The sequence below is a fragment of the Mesoplodon mirus genome, assembly GCF_964341445.2.
Source record: "Mesoplodon mirus genome assembly, chromosome: X".
Classification (NCBI taxonomy): domain Eukaryota; kingdom Metazoa; phylum Chordata; class Mammalia; order Artiodactyla; family Ziphiidae; genus Mesoplodon; species Mesoplodon mirus.
In genome coordinates, this window is record NC_138981.1 from 107,258,546 (window position 1) to 107,283,659 (window position 25,114).

At 35.9% G+C, this 25,114-nt stretch overlaps 1 protein-coding gene across 3 annotated transcripts in view; it reads right to left on the reverse strand.

The window, feature by feature from the left end:
- Positions 1–25,114, reverse strand: part of TENM1 (teneurin transmembrane protein 1) — a gene marked incomplete at both ends in the record, with an annotated part of 603,322 nt that overhangs the window by 490,278 nt on the left and 87,930 nt on the right. For all 3 annotated transcript variants that reach the window (XM_082610702.1, XM_082610701.1, XM_082610700.1), the window contains 2 exons: positions 16,852–16,908; positions 18,534–18,794. In XM_082610702.1, the coding sequence (XP_082466828.1) occupies positions 16,852–16,908; positions 18,534–18,794 (318 nt within the window). The remainder of the gene's footprint in view (positions 1–16,851; positions 16,909–18,533; positions 18,795–25,114) is intronic.

Here is a 25,114-nt window from a genome sequence, read left to right on the forward strand (position 1 = left end):
CCCACACATTTCACATATTTGAACGTCACACCTATCACATAGAATAAGAGTTATATGATGAAACAACTAAAATCATAAGAAACTTGAAAGAAACACTAAATATTTTTCCATCAAAAAACACAAATTTCTCCTTTTCTGCAAATGGCTACTAAGTTTTAATTGCACTAGAAATAGGGGCCACCTTAAATAAATCCAGCAAACAAAAAGCCCAAGTCATGAAAATCATCAATTTGGGAACAGGGTAATTATTTGCATGATAATGTGACCAGATTTTCTAAAAAATTAGTTTATATACTGATCCCCTACAGCAGGTAAACTATGAAAAGATTTGCATATGACGCTTTTTAAGAACACGCTTCGTGCGGGGATTAAGAGACACCTGAGCTTCAAAGGGGCACTTAAAAATCTACATTCTTAAACAAGCTAGCAAGTACTCAAATGCACCATGATAAGGCAGCAATTGCTATGCATTAAAGTTACAAGACCTATAAATATATTATTGGAGAATGATTTTCTGAAGCAAAACAAAAATTGAACTGGCATGGAGAGGGAAAAAGCCAGAACAGTGAAGAACAAGCAGCAGTCTTTTCTCATCCATATCAGGACTGTGTAATAAATTACCCTCTTCTCTCTCATACTGTCAGGAGAAAACGATGTTTAGATTAAACCTCGCTAAGGCCTAAAAGGATAATTTGTCAGTATTTTCCAGTTTACTACCAATGCAGTATTGATTTGCTAGGGCTCTTCTTTCTATTTTATTTACACTAATTCAATCTGGAACAACTGAAACTTAACTTGTTGGAAGGCAAGATATTTCTTTAAGTCTCACAGGCCCGAGGTATAAGGTACAAGAAAATATGTCCAAATTATTCTTTCTAGTTCTTGTGGGTAAAGACCAACCTCTTCATTGGAGGCAAACCATTATCAGAGAAAACCACTTTTCTGCTGAGATTTACCTTGGGCTAATTTCTTTTTAGAAAAAATTATGGTTCTTAGAAGAACATGATAAAAAACAAGTTCCAAGTGACTGCCCAATTTATCAGACTCGTGACTCAATTTCTAGGCAGCTGCTTAGAAACAAGAAGTGAAACAGAAACACCTTGATAAACCTTCTTGTGGCTGAAGCTGATAAAAATGGCAGTGTTAGTTTGATGTACAAATGACAGAGCTCAGGGAGAAAACTACACTTGAGGGAAAAGATAAAATTACTTTCCAAATCCTTAGTGCTTCCTGTGCAAGTTATACAAATTAATAAACGGTATCCTACAGATCCAGGACTAAAATGAAAGCAGCCAAAGGTTAAAATAATTTATGCACATATGTTGTGGGTAAGTAAACACATATATATCAAGTACTTAATCCATAGAGCTACTGTTTCCTTTCTTTCTTGTTTGTGGTTGTTTTGTCTTGCTTTTCCTTCCTGAGGTACTTCAATATCGGTTGTGGCACTGTTTTGACACCAGTAAGTATGGGAGAACTGGTGAAAATGTCATGAGTTGATGGGTTCATGACTCTTTCAAGGCTGAAATGTTGAAATTTCATTTCCCACTGTTTTTTCAACTTGTACAGACACTTCCTCAAACTCTGACATGACTCAGGATTAGTAAAATCTCACTTTAACATCTTCATATAATTTCTTATCCTAGTTTTAATTTAGACTTGACTGTCCTATAGACTCACATTTCAATTTTGACTGAATTGATTGATCAATTCTAATTGGAATTTTTTTAAAAAATAAATTGATGCATCATTTGACAAAATATGGTTGTATCTTCATAAACAAAAGGTTCAATAACTTCCACCGGAATGAGCAGGCAATTCAGTCAAACAACATATCAATTTAGGCAATGTCTTAAATGAATCAAACTGTTTGACAATTTTGATTGACTTGCTTATTTTCATAAATCACTCAAAAAGATATATGTATGTGCTTATTTATTTATTTATTTATTTATGGATATGCAACCAATTGGTATTTGCTATTTCTTAGTCTTAAAACGAACTATGCTGACTATAAAGTTCTCCTACAATACTCATTTGACTTGTAGTCTAATTGTGATTGAATATGGTTATGTCTACATGCATTGATTTGGCATATCAATTGCAGTGGTTTTTCCATGCATAAATTAGCTTGAATATTTTACCTATAAAAGCCAGTACAGTCATCACAAACTGAAACTAAACAAATCCAGGAAACAAGTAAACAGGTCTGACTGATTCAACTATTAACAAAGGGGATAAAAAACTACTGAGTTTATTGAGCTGACTGATCAAATCATTCAGAAACCAAATTGGTTTACGCATATAGACAAGGCACTCAAAAAATCATTTGTGCAAGAAATAACAGTTCAAATCAATCAAAAACAGTTATTCAGTTCTGTGCAAAGACACAGTCAAAACATATATAGCAAGAATTACATCTCTATATTTATTTATTTGTTCAAAATATTTGTTGAATACTTACTAAGTGTCCAAAACTATTCTGATAGAAGCTTTAAATACTTCAGTGAACAAAACAGACAAGGATTCCAGTCCTTGTGGAACTTATAATTCTGATGGGGGGAACAGACAATAAACAATCATCACAGTACACAAGTAAATTATATAGAAGATGATACATGCTATGGAGGAAAAAAGGGCAGGGTAAAGGGTACTGGGAGTTTGGGGTTGGGTGAAAGTTGCAGTATTATATAGTATGGGTCAGAGTCGGCCTCACTGAGAAGGAGACATCTGAACAAAGACATGAGGATGTGTGAGAGTTAAAGATGCAAGATCTGGAGGAAGAGAGTTCCAAGCAGAGGACTTAGCTAAGACAAAGTCCCTAAGACAGAAGTGTGCTCCAGTTTTTCTGGAGAGGGACAAAGATGCCATTGAAGTGGGAGCAGAAATAATAAGGGGAAGTGTAGAAGGAAGTGAGATCAGAGAGATATCAGGGAGGGAATTTTAGACCACTGTAAATATTTTACTCTGAGTGAAATGAGAAGCCACTGCAATATGTTTAAGCAGAATAGACTGACATTTTAAAAGGATCATTCTAGGAAGGAGGGAGACCTATTAGAAAGTCTTAACCAGGCGAGAGATGACAGTGGTTTGGACAAGGGTGAGAGCAGTAGGGTTGGTAGTAAAGGAACAGTGTTTGCTGATAGAGTGGATGTAAGGTGTGAGAGTAAGACAGCTTTCAGGACGATGCCAAGGTTTTTGGCCTGAGCAAGTGGTAGGCTGGCATTTCCATCAACTGAAATGGGTGAGTCTGCAAGTGGAGCAAGTTTGAAGTAGAGGGAGGGTTAGGAGCTCAGTTTTGGACAGGTGAGATTTAAGATACCCATTAGCCATCCAGGTGCAATCATCAAGTAAGTTGAAAATGGATGTTGGAAGAGACGTCTTGGCTGAGATATGAATTTAGGACTCATTTGTGTATTAGATGGTGTTTTAAGCATCAAGACCAAATGAGATCACTCAGTGAGTGAGTGTAAATGGAGAAGACTCTAGGACAAAGACAGCACTGGGACATTACAATATTAAAAGGTCAGAGAGAAGAGGAAGAATCAGCTAATAAGACAGAGAAGTGACTACTGAGATAAGAGGAAAACGAGGAGCATGGTAATCTGGAAGCCAGGTGAAGTAAGCACAGAGAACTCACGAATTCATCAGGAAATGAGATACTCCCTTAGTTTTAACCTTCTCTTGTCTTGGTCCTTCTTTAGCAGAGGTAACCCAAGGTTTATAAAAAATGTGGTAGAAGGGAAATTCTTGGATTATTTCACAAGGCTGCCAATTTTCTCATAGTAAAAGTTATTAAACTTTTGCACAGAAGATTTCTACAGGCCACACAACCTCTCTAGCTGCAGGATTATTTCAGCAAATATAAACTTGCCAAGGGACAATGAAAATAAAAGATAAGTTATCTCAAAAAAACTAGTTTTGCACTTACAAACAACAAAATAAATGAAAATTATTTAAACACAAATTTCTAGATGATAGGAGAATAAAAGTGAAAACAAAAAATTAAAAATATAGACCTTGGAGAATAAAGAAATGCTATTTAAAGTCAACCGCCTAGTATAATAGTGATTTGTTCATGCAAACACAATTATGTGTACACCACTGAAGCTGTTAAATGACAAATACATGTTTTTGGTTTCAAAGGAAAATAGTATGGTATATATTACATGAAAGGTTTGAAATTCTCAGCTGTCTTTGTTTTAAAACTGCTAATTTTGGCAGACAACTTTTAAACATAAAACTGCTGGTTGGCTGGATAACAATACTTCAATGCCTTCCTTGCTTTCTCTGTAAGACAGAAACAATCTCCAAATACAGCTTTTGTCCAAGTAAATAGAAGAATATGGCTCTTCCATAGATGTGGCTCTAATTTCATAATGACAATTAAAATGAGCAAGTGACTTAATAGTAATGTAAAGAGCAAAATATTACCCTTGGTCTAACAGATTTGTTTCTCATCTTATTTTTACAAGGAACACACATCAAAAAAGCTGTGTTAAAGAAACAAATCAAGAGCTACACCTGGAGATTGCCATAAAGGGAATATTTAATAATCTTGCGCTCATTTTTTTAGGGAAGCTTTTATTTTTTTCATTTAGTTTCAAACATTGGAAAGAACCCTGTAAGCAGCAATTAATTATTGGTTATTTTTCTTTTTTTTTCTTTAAACATCTTTATTGGAGTATAATTGCTTTACAATGGTGTGTTAGTTTCTGCTGTATAACAAAGTGAATCAGCTATACATATACATATATCCCCATATCTCTTCCCTCTTGCATCTCCCTCTCTCCCACCCTCCCTATCCCACCCCTCTAGGTGGATACAAAGCACCGAGCTGATTTCCCTGTGCTACGTGGCTGCTTCCCATTAGCTATCTAGTTTACATTTGGTTATTTTTAAAAAGTGGTCTAGAAAGCAAGTGAGGTGGATTCATTCCTCCTTCATACCATTGTCATTTTATTTACTTTTTAGTTATGTTAAATTAAAAATTTTAATAACACATGGTACAAAGTTCTAAAAGTACAAAAGAGCACAGATGAAAATAAATCTCCCTCCAACCCTATCCCACTGTCACCTACTTCCCTTCCACAAATGCAATCAGAATAATCCATCTATTGTGAATATTTCAAGAGAAATTCTATATACCTACAAGCATATATACATGTTGTTCCATTAAAAATCACACATCAAGTGTAGTGTACTGGACACCACAGTTTTTAAATTGCAGGTTGTGACCTATGAATTGGTTAAGAAATAAATTTACTGGATCACAGTTAACATTAGAATGACAAGAAATAAAACAGAACAGAAAATGTCAGAGTGCGCTGTTCATAGTAAGCGTAGGTATTGTCTTATGAAAATTTTTTCTAGTTTTTATTTTTGCTTATAGATTCATTGAGAATTGGATCACAATGTAAATTTTATTTCTTACTCTGGGTCACAGACAAAAAGGCCATTTCTATATACAATGATTCAAACCCTGTGGTTTTTGTTTAATGATGTATGTTGAAGATAGTTTTACTTTGATACATAGTTGTCTCATTTTGTTTGTGTTAAATTTATGAAAAAATATTTCAGACGTCCATAAAAGTGTATAAAGAGCAATAATGTAAACACTAATGTACCCCTACCACCTAGTTTAAGAAATAAAATATTATAAATAAATATGCAAATATAGTGTCAATAGAGTTGAAATCCCCCTGTGCAATTCCTGCTAAGGCATTCCACTTCTCCTTCCAACATGTATATTCACTCTTTGTAAGGCTACAGAGTATTCCATTGCATGACTCTACCATAAATTATACAAGTAGCCTCCTATTGATTTACATTTTGATTGATATCCCTGATTTTTTGATATTTCAAACGATGCTACTATGAACATCCTCACACGTTTCACTGCATACCCACTGACTAGCTGTAGGATAAATTCCGGGAAGTGAAATTGCTAAGTAAAAGGAGGTATATTTTTTGCTAGATATTGCCAAATTTTCTTTCATAGAGATTGTATCTATTTATACTCCTATAACCAACATTTTATACACATTTGCCAACAAAGTATATTATCAAATTTTTTATTTCCAATGTGATCAGTGATAAATAACATAGTTCTATTATGCATTTCTCTTAGGAGTCAGGTTAACATATTTCATATGCTCATGAACCATTCTTATTTCCTTTTCTATGGCCTAGAGTCACTTTATTTTTCATTTTATTGTTGAGACATTTTTCTTATTGACTATGAGTACTTTTTACATAAGAGAAATTAACCCTTTGTCTTTGGATGCTAATAAAGATAGCATGACAACATTTTTGTTTATGGCTTCTTTTTTCTTTTTCTTTTTTTTTGTTGCTGTATCTATAAAAGCTTTCCTACTCTAGGTTAGGACAAAATTCTTCCATATTTCCTTCTACTATTTATTTTCACATTTAAAATTTGATTCACCAGAATTTATTTTGGTTTAGGGAGTGAGGTACAGAATCCATTTTATTGTTTTCTCGACAGCTACCCAATTGTCTCAACACCTTTTTAAACAATCCATGTTTTCCCTATTGATCTGAAATACTATCATTATCATATATTATATTCCTATTTGTATTGGGTCCATTTGCAGGCTTCCTTTGCCATTCTAACACTTTATTCATGTATTAGAATATTAGTTTAATTAAAATGAACTTAAATATATTTAAACATCTGGCAAACTTATTATCACAACATTATGTTTTTTTCCAAATATTTTCAAGGTATTCTTGCATTTGGCTTTTTTTTTCCCATTTGAACATTAGCGCCAGTAAATCAGAGTTTTTACATGACCAATTGATATTGGTACTGGAGCTATGTTAGAATTACAGATTAATTTAGGGAGAATTTTATGATAGTGATACTTATCATCCAAGAACAGGGTAAGGCTTTCCATTTATTTATGTTTTCTTCTATATTCCTCAATAGCATTGTTGTGTGTGTGTGTGTGTGTGTTTGTGTGTGTAAATGTATGTGTGTGTGAGTGTGTGTCTTGGCCTTTTTGCTAGTTTATTCCTAGGCATTTTGGTTGTCATTGTTGCTTTTGTAAAAGTAATAATTTATTCAACCATATTTTCTAATTGGTTGTGATTTGTATGGAAGAAAACTATTAATTTGGTGTCCTAATGTTATACCAAATTAATTTACTGAATTTTTATCATTTGTATTAATTTATTGTTCAGTTTTCTTAGATTTTTTTAGATATACAACTGTATAACTTACAAATAATAATTGACCTCATTGTTTCTAATTTTATTCCTCTCAGTTCAGTCTCTCTTCTCATGGCTACAGTTGCTACCTTCATTATAAGTTTAAAGTAATTGGTGAAAATGGACATCCTTGTTCTGTTCTTGACTCTAACAGAATTCTTTGTAGTGTTTCCTCACTTAGAGTAAAACTGGATTTTGTGATTTTACATAAGAAATTATATATATTATATATTTTTTAAAATTAAGAGTCTCTATCAAAAATTAATGAGCAATAGTATAGTATAGTGGATAAATGCAAGGGTTTGGAATCGGACTGGGTTTAAATCCTGGCTTTGTCACGTACTAGCTAAATGACTTTTTACTTAGCCTCACTGTGCCTCAGTTTCCACATTTGTAAATGGGGATGTTATTAGTACCCAAGTCATAGAGTGGTTGTGAGAATTAAACTCATTAATATCTAAAATACTTAACAGTATCAAGCAGAGAGTAAATATTATGTGTTTGTTTAATACAACATTGGGTTTTATGAAATGCCTTTTTGTTATCTATGCAACTTTTCATATGGTTTGTCTATACTTACCTATTCATATGATAAATTAGAGTAACAGAATTCCTAATATTGAACTATCCTTGCATTCCCTAGTATGAACTGCACTTAGTTGTACTGTATTCTTCTTTTACTATATTGCTGGACCTTGTTTGCCAGTATTTTACTTAAAAATTTTGCATCAGTATTCACAACTACAATTGGTTTGTAGATTTACTTTGTGATTTCTTTTTCTGCTTTAGATCTCATTACTTTTCTTCCTTTCAAAAAATTTTAAAAAAGGTTTGGAAGCTTCCACTTTTGTTATGCTCTGAAAACATTTAAGTAGCATTGAAATGATGTATGTGTTCCTTAAACTTTTGGCAGATTTTGTCTATCAAACTGTCTAGATCTGCCACTTTTTTTGGTTTGGGTGGTTCTTTGGAAATTTTATTTCTGTAATATAAATTAGAAAGTTTATATTTATCTATCTTCTCAGAGCATTTTGGTCATTCATATTTGTTCTATAAAATCATCTATTCCACCCATGTTTTCAAGCATATCTTAAAAGAGGTACACAAAGTAGTCTCTTATGAAGCAGTTGCCTCTTTATTTATAGTTATTTTGACATGCTTTTTTTTTTTTTTTTTTTTTTTTTCGATACGTGGGCCTCTCACTGTTGTGGCCTCTCCCATTGTGGAGCACAGGCTCCGGACGGGCAGGCTCAGTGGCCATGGCTCACGGGCCCAGCCGCTCTGTGGCATGTGGGATCTTCCAGGACTGGGGCACGAACCTGTGTCCCCTGCATCGGCAGGTGGACTCTCAACCACTGCGACACCAGGGAAGCCCTGACATGCTTATTTCTTATCTTCTCCCATTTTCTTGATTGTCTTATCTATTTTATGCCCCCCATCCCAGAATTGGCTCTTGGATTTATTCATTAGTTCTAGATTTTTATGATACATATTTTCATTTTAACTAATATATTTTAAAATACTATGAACATGCCTATGTTTTAATTCAACTAAAATATCAAGTTGCATGGATCCTTATAAAGTAACGTGATGTACTGTAAGCACATTAACTCATTTTGGGTTTTGTTTGTTTGTTTGTTCGGTTGGTTGGTTGGTTGGTTTTTTTTGGCCTCACCTCGCGACTTGCAGGATCTTAGTGCTCCGACCAGTGATTGAAACCGGGCCCTCAGCAGTGAAAGCGCTGAGTCCTAACCACTGGACTGCCAGGGAATTCCTCACATTAACTCATTTTGGCTTCTTAGTACACTACTCATTAGTACACTATTTAATGTACTAATAAATAAGTGATTAAACAATATATCAAGATCAATCATGAAGACTAACCTAAATAATTCTAATTTAAAAATTACATTATTTATGCTGTATTTATACTGAAACTACTTCCACATTGAAGTCTGTTTTCAGGTAAATATAACCATGATGCATACTACATGCATGCATACCATCCATTTAGATTTATGATCTGTATGTAGATATTTATATTCTAACCTAAAATTAAAATAAATTTTCAAGCAGGTTACTTTTAGAATTGGGGATATTATAATATTGTTAACAATTATATCTGTATCTTTACCTACTATCTATCTATCTCTATATCTATCTATCTAATCTTCATATACTTCCATAAGCTATAAAGTATAGATGGTTGAATTTGACCACTTAAAAATATAAAGCTCTATATCTACAAACACAAATGCATCATATGAACCTATTTCAAAAGGCAAATGACAAACTAGGAAAAATGCATAATGTGTTCAAGGTTTTTTTTTTTACCTCATATAAAAAATGTTCTTGAAAATTAATAAGAAATGTGAAAATTTGTATTACATATAGAATGGATAAACAACAAGGTCCTATTGTATAGCACAGAGAACTATATTCAATATCCTGGGATAAACCATAATGGAAAAGAATATAAAAAAAGTATGTATGCGCATAACTGAGTCACCTTGCTGTATAGCAGAAATTAGTACAACCTTGTAAATCAACTGTACTTCAACTTAAAAAATTAATTTAAAAAGAAATAGAAAAATTCAAATAGAAAAAATTGGTAGAGGATGTCAACAGACAATTTAGGAAAAAGAAAAGTATATGGTCCATTAACATACAAAAAGATGCCCAAGCTCACTCATAAGTAAATTGCAAAATAATAGCACAAAAAGATACCATATTTCATCTAGCAGAATGGGTATTAGAAATCTTTTTCATTCCTTGCCAGTGTTGAAAAGGATACAGGAAAACAGATGCATTAGTAGTATATAGCATTAGTAGGAAGATAAACTGGTTGTTTAAAGGGGAAATTTGGTAATATCTATAAAAAATGTCAAACGTACATATCCTTGGCCCATCATTTCTACTTCTAAGAAATTATCCAACAGGTATGCAAAAAGATGTGTACAAAGATGTTAAGTACAGCATTGTTTTTAATATCAAAGCCCTGGAAACCTAGATTTCCATAAACAGGGGACTAAGTAAAAAATGATACATACAGAAACAGAATACTATACAGCTATTAAAAAGAATAAGGCAGGGGAATTCCCTGATGGTCCAGCAGTTAGGACTTGGCGCTTTCACTGTCGGGGCCTGGGTTCGATTCCTGGTCGGGGAACTAAGATCCCGCAAGCCACTCAGTGTGGCCAAAAAAAAAAAAAAAAGAATAAGGCAGATCTATACTGCAAACATGGGAAAATATAATATTAACTAGATAATAATATTATATCTATTATATAGATATAATTTAATATTATATATTTATATATTTAATATTATATAGGTATAATATTAACTAGAAAAATGTTATTGGTCTTTTTTTTTACTATGTTATCCCATTTGTACATGTACAGAACATTTGGGGAATGATACATAATACACTGTTAACACTGGCTACCTCTCAAGAGCGTCTTGATAATTTCTTGCCCTGGTAATACAATTGGAAGTCCTAGTTATAAAATTACCTAAAAGATTTATATGCCGGTTAATAATTTTTATTTTCTTGCATATGCACGATGGAATGTTTGTAATCCTATGACTTTTATACTTTATATAGAAGCGTAAAGAGGGAGAGGATTTTCACTTTAAACATGTTTTTACTGTTTTAATTTTTAAACCATCAACTGATATTACTTTCATACTAAAAAAATAGTAGTTAAAATTCCCTACTAAAAAGGAAAATATAAGCTTGTTATATCTAACTTTATAATGGCTTGAAATTTCAATATCATCAAAATTGTCTTCAACTGTAAGAGTATCATGGTCATCACAGAAGTGTCTCACCCACACATAAAGTAATCCCAATGACTTACACTCTTCCTCTGATCGTGTAACATCTCCAAAGGAGCCATTACAAAGTCATCTGCACTGTCTTATACATGCCTAATGGGTCCAACAGAGCCATTAGGATGTCAGTTATAGGCAGGGCTCCTGCCAAAGCTATTACCAAGTCATTGCATTGTTCCACACACTTCCTTCGACATTCAGATGGTTCCCAAGGAACTGTTATCATGGCTATGGAAGTGTCCTGTATAACTTACACTACCAAGGGAAAACAAAAAAAAGCAAAAGAAAGAAGTGTAGAACAAACAAATCCCTTCCATTAAATGCACATGAATGGCCCCACATGGTCAAATATCAGAAGGCATAACTCCTCATTTGGGTATAACTATTACATGTCATTCAAGAAACCCAGGTGTTAGGCTAGCTATTTTTTCACCACTCCTGCCTGCTGTTCCAATGAAGCAATTCAGGGTCTGAGAATGACAAAGGCATGGCTATGATGGTATGGTGTTTATTGGTAGCACATGGTATATTACCAGGTTTCTGTGGTATGCAGTACAGAAGCAATAGGGAGAAGTACTAACGGATTTTTTGGCTATCATGGGATTGTATCAGATAATCCGGTACCTGTAAAGTTCCTGAGCAGTGCATAGGGAGCTCAGCTGCCCAACAATCATGGAAATCAATGGGGCTTCTGAGTCGTTGAAATCCCAGTTCTACCTTAAGGGGCTACTACAATGACAATAGGACATACAATAGTACAAAGTTAACCCTCAGCCAGGTCTGAAGTGCTTCATTGAATTCCCTCTCATAGTCTTCTCTACTTAGCAGAACAAGATTGTTGGCTATTAAAATGATGTATTATTTAAGGTAAGACAAGTGCAAGGAATTTTACCCATTTTGAAATGAGAAGGTAGGCTGAATTCTGCTACGCTAGTGTTTCCTGGGACACCAGATGTTTCAGAAGCCACACTGCATGTCTGGCTAATCCTCCCCCCACCCCCCGGTACGCGGGCCTCTCACTGTTGTGGCCCCTCCCGTTGCGGAGCACAGGCTCCGGACGCGCAGGCTCAGCGGCCATGGCTCACAGGCCCAGCCGCTCCGCGGCATGTGGGACCCTCCAGGACCGGGGAACGAACTCCCGTCCCCTGCATTGGCAGGCGGACTCTCAACCACTGCGCCACCAGGGAAGCCCTGGCTAATCCTTGATAAAAGAGACTTCACCCTGTAGCACCTACCTCACAATACATGCATAATAAATTCTTGTTGTGTGAAAGATAACCACGACTAAGATTTATTGAGCATTTAATTTAATATAAAACACTGTAAAGTGCTACATGCCCATTTTCTCATTTAATCCTCACATACAAAAACTAAAATAGGTAATGTCTCCATTTGACAGACAAGGGAACTGAGGCTTGGAGAGCTTTAGTTACCGGTCCAAGGACACACAGTAAAGTGGCAGAACCAGGGCACAAACCTAGGTCTATCTTATACCACAGTCCATGTTCTTAATCACTCACCGTCCGGAGAACACTGTTATTTAGATTGCATTAATACAACAATTTTTACTTTAATAAATGACTTCACATCCCTTGTGTTCTCATAGCAAGCTGCACATATTTTTTTTATCAGGGTACTAACTAAATCGTATTAAAGTTAGCTCTTTATCTTCTCTGGTAGACCTCACTGGGTATACATGCTCACTTGACTCTGACCGCCTGCATTGCAAACTGCTCCAAGAATCCAGTGGATGGGTTCCCAGAAAGCAACATTTGTATTGCTGACCTTACTCCCTGGTTGTAGCTGATGGGACCAGTGATAGACGTCTGACTCAAGCTGGGAAAATTAATGTCTCATTGGAATTTAGAAACGGCATTGAAAAACATCCAGTTAATCTCAACTTCTTTCCTGAACAGAAGAAATATAAACTGGAGAACTGTATGAGGTTTTATGCCTGCCTTGTGGATGGAGATTTAGAGAAAGTAAATCTGCAGAGACAGGACTGAAGGAAATGGATTCAGAAGCAAGAGGCAAAGCCCAGGCAATTCTTCAACTCTAGTTCCTTCTTTGTCCTGGTCCCATGAAGCATTCACATGCCCTTTTTATGAATTTGTTTTTCTCTCTTTAAGCTAGCTCAAGCTGTTACCTGCAATAACAATAATAAATAATAATAAACAATCCTAATTAATAGGGCATCAATCTTGCCCACTAGACTGTAAATTCCTTGAGGGTGGAGATCGTGTACTGGTCATCTTTTATATATCCCCAGTCTCCAATACAGAGCCTGGCAAAGAGTAAGTGCTCAATAAATATTGCTTACACAGAAATAGCATTATCAACAAGAGCATAGCTATAAATAATTTCTTTGCAACTTATACTTTATTAGTTAAAGGTTATAAATGTCTTTTCTCTACCTATTTCCCTCTATTTACCTTCTTGATAAGCAATTTCGTTTTCACATTTTCTAATCCAAGTGTTTCATTTAGGCCATATGTGAAAAACACATTCTTGGAAATTGATTATTCAGATTTAGCTGCTGATACAGTTTTTTGCTCCAGCCTAATGTAGAGTCAAATGTAATTATTGAGGAACACCCTAATCACTGAGGTTAATGCTCAAGTAGGACTGCGAAATCCTTCTAAGAAAAGCCCACTGGATCACCTGTCAGAGGCAGAGTTGTGTGTTAGATGACCAGAGGTTTGACCCACTGTAGCATTTCTATTAGAGAAGATCTACAAAATATATTATCTCTCAGTTTTAATTCTTCCCCTCAGAGCAAAGCATATTTTTCATTTATTTAGTGCCTACTGGGCTCCAGATCCAGTGGCTAAGTACTGAAGCAAAAATATGGAATAAACCAGGCTTTGTCTTCAGGTAGCTTCCTATCTAGTACTTATTAAAAACCATCGTGAAGATAGAAAATACACAACTCAAGTATTAGACTATAATGAATAGTAAGGTTGGTAGTAACGTGGAATGGGAGTAGAAAAGGAGTAACATGAATAAAGTATTATGACTGATATCAAAGTGTCCTGCTCATGGGCCTCAGGCTGAAGCTAACTTGAGTAAATCTGCATTTTTCCTAACAGCCAATTAAGCGTCAATAGACGACAAAGGGTTTACTTAGGACAAATTTCAGGGAATGGAAATAAAGTGCATTAGTGTTCTGATTGCCCTGTGAAAGACGAGAAATCCACATTCTCTTCTGTTACCTGCTGCTCTCCCTTCCTTGCACTGCAGACCTCTCGGTCTGTTTCGGTACTGAAATGGAAGGTTATTTATTTTAATTTTTCATGGGTTAAAGCATATCAGAAACTTCAATTCAATTAAGGGTAACCAAATAGAGTTTACGAAAATGAGAAAAAATAAATATTTTCAAAGGCTTGATCGATTAATTAAATGAAAGAAATAAGTCCTTATAGACATGATTTTGGAAATATAAGTAGAAAATCCAAGACATTATAGCCTAGGATGGATAGAATTGAAAGTGTCTTTGAAATCACATCTCAGAATCTTTCTCAGTTGAACAAAACACCCAAATTAACAATTTCCCCTATCTTCACTTCTCTCCCAAATTTACAGGAGTGAAGCTTAAATCATCCTAAGCCGATCCATGATATTGTGCCCATTGCCTCATCAATAATCTAAAAATCAGAATGTATATAGGAACACAGAAACAAAATAAAATGTCATTGACACTAACTGAGACACAGGGATGGAGTGGCATGGAGTCTGAGGTAGTGAAGTATATAAATCCCCCAAATTTTAAGCTATTTACTCTTTTCAAACATAGTATATAGAAACTCAAATTACTGAAATAGATTCCTTGCTAGGCCTGCTTTCATGAATGTATGAGATCAATGGGAAATAAATAGCCACATGTGCACACAAATGTTAATTCGTTAAAAATAACTTGTTTTTTCAAATTAACATTTTTTTAGAAAAACCATTTACACTCTCAACTCAAACCTCCTCTGTGAGAATCTATGGAAATGTTGAAGGCAGGCCAGGCCTGGTTATCACTGACTGAAAATTTTTGGAATCTAAATTGGTGAAATCTTACTCTAGGTCGTAAGATTCCAAACTGTATACTCCTTACTGAAAATTACTAGTAGGAGCAGAGTAAAACTTACAGAACTCTGAGTAGAGAAAAGTTGTTCAAGTTCATATCTTATATTCATTCATGATCCAAGGGAGGAAAAAAGTGGCTATTTGGAAAATAATCAATTGTATTTAGCTAACTTGTTTCTGAATTGCTGTTTAACTCTTTCTCCTATGTAAAATGCTGATAACAACAGAATCATTCCACAGATGGGTCAGGAGGATGAACTGAGATAAAGATATTAAAAGTGTGTTTGGAAATTGTGAAGTGCTGATCAGTAAGAATAGTGAACATTCTTATTGTACTTATATGTTACAAGTAGTATTCTAAACCTTTATATACATTAATTTATTCAATCATCACAAAATCTTAGAGGTAGATAGCAATATTCTCCTTGTTTTACAAATGATGAAGTTCAGGCACAGAAACTTTAGACAACTTTCCCAAGACCACACAGCTGGGATTTAAATCTAAGCTGTCTGGCTTCACAATACAAACTTTTAATCACTATGTTCTATTGAAATCCTCCTTGGAGGTGCACATTGGGTCAAAAGAGGCTTACAGTTAAGGACTAATTTTTTGCAGAGTGGATCATAGTTTTATATTGGTGCCCTGCCCAATTTTGTGGTAGTGCATCCAGTTCCTAAAATAAATCATAAGGAAAATAAACCTATAAAGAAAAGAAAAGATACACGGCCTTTACTCCTGAGTCTTCCAACTCTGTCTCAGTAAATAGTGTTACATGATCAAGGTAGATGGCTGATTATAGACTGAAGGCGAAACGAAACTGAACAGCCCCAAACATTCCTGAAGGTTCCTAACACATCCAAGGGACGTGGCACGTGAACACAGTGCGTATAGTGGCTCATCACAGTGAGCAGTTCTCATGGTGGAAGAAGGGGAGGATAATGCGCATTTTGATGAAGCTGATTCTAATACATCTTCCCTCTGATCCATTTCCCCCAGTTCCTTACGTATTTTGAGTCATTGCCCTGTGGTCAGATGTGAGGATTCCCTCTGCCACAGAGTGTTTGATTTTCATTAAAATCATTAATAAATATTGCTTTCAGTATCCCTCTGCAAAAGGGCAAAGCCCAGTGAGCACAATCAAGGCAAAAATAAAAGGACACCAATGTCCCCCCACTGAGGAATGACACAGTATAAAAACAGGTCTACAGAAAAGAATGAACGACATTTCCTTCATCTGAAGGTGTTATTTATAATTGATGACATGGGTATAGTGTGATTCTTAAGTCAAGCCAGAGCATCGGAAGGAAAAGACCAAGACCATTTGCTAGGTGTAAAGTTATGACAGTATCTGAACTATACTATGTTAATGGCTAGAGTCATGCTAAAAATCATAGATAATGTATTGATACAATAGAAAGTCATGAGGCCAAAACCAACCCAACCTGATGTAAATCTCTGCCCTCATGCTAAATCAATGTTTCCCTATTCTACCTAGCTCCCCCCCACACCTCCTCATTACTATCAACATACACATACATGAAGTCTTCCAGAGGAAAGCAAACCAACAAGCTACCAATAAACTAATCTTTGACAGGTTAATTAACCAGGCCTGTGTGTTGTTTATCAGACGGGCAGGGTTGAATGTTGTAGGGTGGGTGTCAGGGATGGGGTGAGGTAAAATAATTTGTCGTCAAATATTTGGAAACACTTGCCTTGAGTAGATCCAGCTTGAGCCTCCATGTCACAACAAACAGGAGAGAACTTAAAACCTGTAATAGCAAACATTTTTACTAATTAATCCTTGTCCAAGTCATCTGGGATTCTTCAATCTTCAATCCTTACCCTTCATCCAGTAGTATTTTTTAAATAACAAATTCAGTGAAATACGATTCACATACCATAACGTTCACACTCTTATTAAAGTGTACAGTTCAGTGGCTTTTAGTATTTTCACAGAGTTGTGCAACTACTACCACTATCTAATTCCAGAAGTTTCATCACCCCAGAAGAAACCCCATACCTAGGGTCTTGCAGGAGTAGAAGAATGGTGGAGCCCTACGGGGAAATTCCTTTCTTTTATTTTAATGTTTCAACCCAGTGAACTGGCTATAACTTCCTTATATCAGGAGTGAGATGAGGAAGAACAATAAGTCTTTGAAATACAGGAGAGCCTCTATCACCCCATTTCACATAAATTTGGTCGTTATTTTTCCTGTTTGACAGCTAGCTGAAGCCCAAAAACTGTAGGGACTAGTCCAAGGTCTCCCAACTTCCATCCTAATGCTGCTTCACTTACATGAATATGCATGACATAGATCAAATATGTTCCCTTCTCACTTCCACACTTCACCTCCTCTACACTCTTCGCCTAAGTCAACAATACATACATACATACATGAAAATAAACCTAAAATATCAAGACCCTCAAGGATATTTGGTGATAGGATATTAAGTGATATTACAAATATTCCTGATTATATCCTTGTGGCCAATGTCTCCTACAGGCTGAAGGAGGCAGAGGAAGATAGAACAGAAAAAGCTGCAGGTACAGGGCTGTTGGCTACCTCTCTGACATCTGAGAAAATACTCATTAGCCACTGCTAACAGACCAGGCTTTGTGGTCATGGTGATGGGACCTATGAAATTTAGACAAACAGAATGAGGAGGAGATTCATGTGTTTAATAAGCATTAATGTGATTTTTATGAAAGGACTTTGTTCTTCGGTAGAGACAGAAAAGCAGACAACAAAATAAATTAACCTCTTTCCAACAAATCAAAATGACAAAACTTTTCCATTTCTAAAAGTTGTAAGAAAATAATACATAACTACAATTTAATGATACTGCTGTTACTACTTATTGTCTGGCAAATGGCTGATGTTCACCTTCTGGTTTTTTTAAATCATTTCAGTCCAATCTGGTTAATTTGCCTTTCTCTGTACACTTGACAGGTTAATCTGAATCAAAGTAGAGAGCACATACAGAAAAAGCTTGCTATACGGCTGTTCGTCTCATTGTTCATATACTGATACAAAGCCAAAATACATGACATGAGTACTTCTAAAATAAATATCACTAGTATTGCACTGGAAAATAAAGATGAAAATAAAAGGTGAGTAATGAATAAGACATGCACGATATTGCTGACTCTATGGGATTTATTTCCTTTGGGGGAATCACCAGAAATAAAAAGTACTTCGTCTATTATTGTAAATGAACGTGTCTATTTGCCAGATACTTAGGTACATGCCTTGTCCATGGGACCCTGCTAACCTGCATCTCCATTCTGCAGACGAAATGAAGGGTAGGCAGACATAGGGAAGGAAGACAAATCAAAGGCTAAAACCTGCATCCTCTCTGGGTTTTATGTAAACAATATAGATAGTTCTATTACCATTCTCTCCGTCAGACTTCCTTTCATGGTCAGTGTCAGTCAAGGACAATGCGGAGTTGGCCCGGCTGGACAAACAGGAACTATGCTCTGACTTCATCCCCCTTATCCACATTCTCAGCGCATGGTCAGGTGAGGCAGCACCTTCTGTCTCCGTGTCCACATCGGATCCCATCTCTAGCTGGTAGCCATGCCGAGAAACACTGTGCATGTCTGTCTGGTAGCCAGAGCACAGAGTGTGAGGGGTTTCACAAAATTCCATCTCTGAGAAGACACAACGTTCAGAGAAAAGGTTTATAAACATACAGAAATACCCGGTAAAATTCGACCTTTTTGTCCTTATGTCCTTCTCCCCCATTGCTAGTATTTACGTGTTTTTGCCAAGTTAGAATTCTGGCCTTTATATTTATGGTAGCTAGGATTCTGTGCTTATTTTGCATTTCTGTAGCTTAAAATTATACTCCTGTTGACTCTTACAAGGTTCTGGAAAAAGCATGCCCAAAATAGCTTTATACCTACAATTTTAGGTTGCACAAATGTAATGAAATAAGTGAGTGCAGGGGAGCATAAAGTGTAGAGAGCTGTCCCTTAAAAGATATTTCTCTTCTAGGAAGAATATATATGATCTGCAGAGCATACCTATGCTTAAAACATTAAAATTATTGGCTTTTCTAAGTACTTAATACACCTTAGGGTTAAGAATAAATAATTCAATGTGAAAACTCTGAGGAAAAAACATTAAGTATACTTTTTGAAAGTATTTTTCCTAAAACACATTAGTCTAAACTCTAAAATTATGAGTACTTAATATCACTATTTTCCATTGTCTCCAAAGAAGTATGAGGCTGACTTTATGCTAATTATTCTGTTTCATTCATTCTTTCAAGAAATACATAAAAAAACTTTCAATCGTATATTGCACCTCAGCAGTGCTTCAAGGCTTGGATTCTCCCCCCAATTCCCCCTAAGCCTTAGAATCATAAAATGTTTAAGATCTTAGAGATGCTGTAATGAATCCCTTCTGTTTACAGTTGAGGAAAATGAAGTCCACAGGGTAGATGTCACTTGTCCATAGCCAATGTTAGATAGCAACAGAGCCCCTTTTCCTAAAACACCCATCTGGGCATGGTGTCTGCTAGACACCAAGGAAGCCCCATCAACTTACTGCATGAATATCAGGCATTCATTCAGTCTTACAGTCAATTTTGCATTCAATTATGGCAAGGTGTCAAAAAGGGGAAAAGATGCTTTAACAGACTTTAATAAGTTAATGAAAAATGACCACATGCCAAGACATATCATCTGAAATGTCCATGTAATACTTAGATAAGGTAATCCGGGGATGTTGTACACTATATAGGATTTTCTCAGACTGACATCAGAGACAGGGTATGTCACCTGGCCAGGAAGAAGCTTAACTGAGCACATCTAATCCTTAGCACATATCAATAAAATGCAAACCCTAAAATGAATTTAATTCTTTGAATACAGAAAGTGCTAGAATTTAGACTGACCATATACTAGAAAGAAGAGTACAGAATACAAATATATTTTTTAAAATAGCAATTTTTGTGACATGTAATTGCCAAACAAGGGTTTAACAAATCAAATCTTAATGCTTATTCAACAGCCATTAGGTACCCAGCACCGTGTTCTCTGAAACAGGTATTACAGGTAAATAAAGCTACTATATTTTATTATGAAAAGTCAATTATAAATTCTTTCAGGGTTATATGTCACTGCTGAGGATGTTACTTATGATTTCTATGATGAATGTCTTTTTTTAAAATAAATTTATTTATTTTTATTTATTTATTTTTGGCTGCATTGGGTCTTCGTTGCTGCGCGCGGGCTTTCTCTAGTTGCGGCGAGCGGGGGCTACTCTTCGTTGTGGTGCACGGGCTTCTCATTGTGGTGGCTTCTCTTCTTGCGGAGCACGGGTTCTAGGTTTGCGGGCTTCAGCAGTTGTGGCACGCGGGCTTCAGTAGTTGTGGCTCGCGGGCTCTAGAGCGCAGGCTCAGTAGTTGTGGTGCATGGGCTTAGTTGCTCCACGGCATGTGGGATCTTCCCGAACCAGGGGTAGAACCCGTGTTCCCTGCATTGGCAGGCAGATTCTTAACCACTGTGCAACCAGGGAAGTCCTGTGATGAATGTCTTTAAGAGTAATTCTATTTTTCTATCAAAATTGTCTAAATTCTATAGGAGTGATCCTTAAAAAATGGCATGGTTTCCACTTATCAAACATAAAACCTTATGAAACTGTGCTTCTTGACATAAGGCTAAAAGTAAAAATCCATTTTGCCCAATATAAATCTTAGTGATCTAGAATATGGGATTGGTTAATATTCATGCCTCTTAATTTCACAAAGTTTCATTATCCAATCCTATTGTGCAGTTGTTGCTACAGCAACCTCATCATGAACCTGTCAGCTTGGAGCTGTAGGAAAGGAATTTTATATAGGCCTGCATTCACAACTTCCTTCATTCCCCTAGACCAGTGGTTCCCAAACTTTGGCATGCTTCAGAATCACCTGGAAGGCGTGTGAAAACACAGACTGCTGGGCCTGCTCTCCCCACACCCCCAGCTTCAGTGTCTGATTCAGGTGGTCTGCAGTAGGGCCAGAGGATCTGCATTTCTAACAAGTACCCAGGTAAGGCCTATGCTATTTGTCCAGGGACTTTGAAAACTTTGAAAACTGCTTCTCTAGAGATTTCTCTGAAATCAGTGGGAGCCAGGAAAAGGGGAGAAGTGAGAGAGCAACTTTATTGTGGCATTACCAAAGATTTTTCAACAACAGCTCAAATTCTATTCGGAGACACTAGCAAGAAAGTGTTTGAACTGAATTACTGTGAACTGCCACCCCCCCCAACCCCCCGTTTATTTGCCATGGATTCAGGGCACTAATTAGGAAATTTACTTTAGGAATTAACTTTACTTTAGGAATTAAATTTGCTTTAGTGAATTAAATTTACTTTAGGAATATTTAGGAAATAAATTTACACACTTGCATTTATTTTCACTCATACGATGGCATATGAGATGAGACTTTCCAAAGATTTTAATATGAGCATCTGAGTCATAGTAAAGACATTCATTGGAAAAGGATGAGCAAATAAAAATAAATACATGGCTAATCTGTCATTTCAGATAATAACAGAGAAGTTTTTAAAAATAACCACTGATGGATGTAAGCACAATCCCTCTTTGTTAAAGAGATTTGTTTCCCATTCAAAAAGAAACTTGAACATGGATTTGTTCCCTTGTAAGGAAATGTGGTGTAACACGATAAAAAAATTACATAAGATTTCTATTGGAACTATGATTTGAATACAAAGACTAAACCCCACATTCTCTTAGATACAGTCAGATAAAAGTACACTGCCTTGCTGATAAATAACTTTTGAATGAAACAATGCAAGTAAGTTATCAGTTGTTCATTTTTTAATGATAAAGAAAGAAATTAATAAATAAATAAGGAAAGAAAGAAAAGGAAAAGTTTCACTTATTTACAGCAAGTGTTATTCATTGAACAGCCTCGCTTCCCATTCTTGAAATCAATGTTACCATTGTAAATTATTTCCTTAAATACACAAATGTCTTGGCGGCGTTCAAAATTCCCACAGGATGCATTTTCTATAAAGCACTTACAAAGCACCATAAGTGGATGTTTTTAGCCTTGCACATATAACCTTGTTACCTAAAATGCTACAGATTCCCTAGAGAAGATAAAGTTCAATGGATTTATTATAGATCTATTCTTACCAAAAAGCTAGTCACAAGAGAAATGTAAGTATAATCTTAGAATATCTAGGATTTAAATGGATAGACTGGAAACATGAGAAACTACATTTCAGGAGTAAGCAGACACAGATGTTGCCAAGTGAATGATGTATGTGGGCCTTACAAACATGTATTTAATTCTTATTGTAAGGAAAACCTATTTTGCAGCCTTGTAGGAGACAAAATCTGAGCAAATTAATAGTTGAAATCCAGTTTTTAAAATGGGCAAAAGATTTGAAGAGATACTTCACAAAAAAAGATACAGGAATGACCAATAAATGAATGAAAAGATGCTCAACCTCATTAGTTATTAGGAAAGTGCAAACTAAAACCACAATGAGATACAACTACAGACCTACCAGAACGGCTAAAAAATTGTGATCACACCAAGTGTGGAGCAACTACATACACTGCTGGTAAGAAAGTAGAATGGTACAACCACTTTGGAAAACAGTTTGGCAGTTCCCTAAAAAGGTGAAGCTAAATTTAACAGGAGAGCAAGGCACTTCTGGTCATTTATCACAGAGAAATAAAAATTTCTGTCCACACAAAAATCTGTACGAGGTTATTCAGAAGGTTTACTCATTAACAGCTAAAATTAGAAACAACCCAAGTGTCCATGAATAGCTGAAATGATAAATCATCTGTGGTATATGCACACTATGGAATACTACTCAGTCAAAAAAAATGAACTATTGATATATAACAAGATGCACGGACCTCAGAATAAGTGAGTGAAAAAAGACCAACAGAATGTGTATGTAATGCATGCTTCCATTTAAATAAAGTTCTAGAAAATGCAAACCAACCTATAGTGACAGAAAGTAGATCAATGGTTATCTGGGGAAGACAATAAGGGAGAAATGGAGAACAAAGGGGCACAAGGAAACCTTTGGGATGATCTAAATATCTGCTATCTTGACTATGGCAATAGTCACACATGTGTATACATACCAAAGTTTATCATATTGTACACTTTGAGTATGTGTAGTTTATTGTACTTCAATTATACCTCTATAATTGTTTTTTTAGTGGATTGTACCCCACCAGATAGTAAGAGAGTGGAGCTAAGGGTCTCTGAGCCAGAAGGAGGCCCTGCTTTTTTCCTCCTAGTGGAAGAAAGCACATGTAATATGAACAAAAAGGTAGTCAAAATTCTGTTTTGCTTATTTATAAGTCAAGAGGCAATCAAGGCTAAGTGACTCATGATTTCTCACTGATCCTCTAGGGAGCACATTTTTCCTAGGAACATTATTGAAAACCATTTTTCGAAAACCAGTTTTAGGGGGGAAACTGAAGATGAAACTGATCACTGGTCAGCTTTCAGCAGCTAAGGGAACATTCTGTAGTTGGAAATCATGTGACTAGATTGAGTGGATTGGCACGAAGGATCACTTTAGGCCTCTATTAATGCTAATAATTTAAAAAATTTTTTAAAATTCTATGGAGTGCTGAATAAAATGAACTACTGTATATTCTCTCTGAATCTAGGGCTTGATCTTCAGGTGTTCAGCCTGGAGAAGTCATTTATCAGAACTTGAAAGGGAAAGTAATACTTATATCAGCATTTTTCTAGAACTTCTGAGTTTCTGATGAGCTCAAGACTTTATTTTTCTTTAAATGCTACCCATCGACACTTCCTCTTAAAATGGAGCTTTAAGTCATCACACTCCAAATAAATAACTGGAGGCCAAAAAGCATGGTAAATCTTAGCCATGACCTGAGTGATCTGGAATATAACTTCCAAAGAGTGTAGTCCATTTCCAAAATAAGAAAGAGGGAGAGGGGATAAAATTATTAGCTTTAACTACTGTAATGCATAACAAGCCTTACAGACTATATGCAAAGACAGCTGTCATTAATTAGCCATGCAGTTTTTGGGTAAGTCACTTAATATCTTGGAGCCTCAGTTTTCTCATTTGCAAAATGTTCAGGTCCAACTAGAAACAGATCTCTAGGTGACCTCCCTTGACCTCTATAAATTTCTGTAATTATAACTTAAGCCTGTTATGGCAAAATGTGGAATGGTTAATATTTTCAAATTGGAATGGGAAAAGAACTAGTGGTTTTATGAGTCAAGGTGCTACTCATACTTCTACTGTGAAAGATAATCAGTCACATTAGCTAAGTAAGATCTTGTGTCATGATTACAAGTCTTGCTATGTTAAAGTACTGATACAGCCTAGGTATCCATTGTGAATTGCAAGATTATTAATAACCCGAGTACATAAAATATATCATGTAAAAAGTCTACTTAATAAATAGTTCCTCATCAAACATGAAATTATCAGTTTATAAACATGGCTATTACAAACTGTACTCTATGGCATAGTGAATAGAAATTCACACAATTAAAAATACTACAGGGCTTCCCTGGTGGCACAGTGGTTGAGAATCTGCCTGCCAATACAGGGGACACAGGTTCGAGCCCTGGTCTGGGAAGACCCCACATGCCGCGGAGCAACTAGGCCCGTGAGCCACAACTACTGAGCCTGCGCGTCTGGAGCCTGTGCTCCGCAACAAGAGAGGCCGTGATAGTGAGAGGCCCGTGCACCGCGATGAAGAGTGGCCCCCACTCGGCGCGACTAGAGAAAGCCCTTGCACAGAAATGAAGACCCAACACAGCCAAAAATAAATAAATAAATAAATAAATTTTTAAAAACCCTACAGACCCACTAATAATTCATTACTGGCTCTAGGGAAAAATACAATGAGTTATTACAGTCTTAAGCAAGAAATACAAAGGAAGGAATGAAGGAAGGAATGAAGGAAGGAAGGAGGGAAGGAAGGGAGGGAGGGAGGG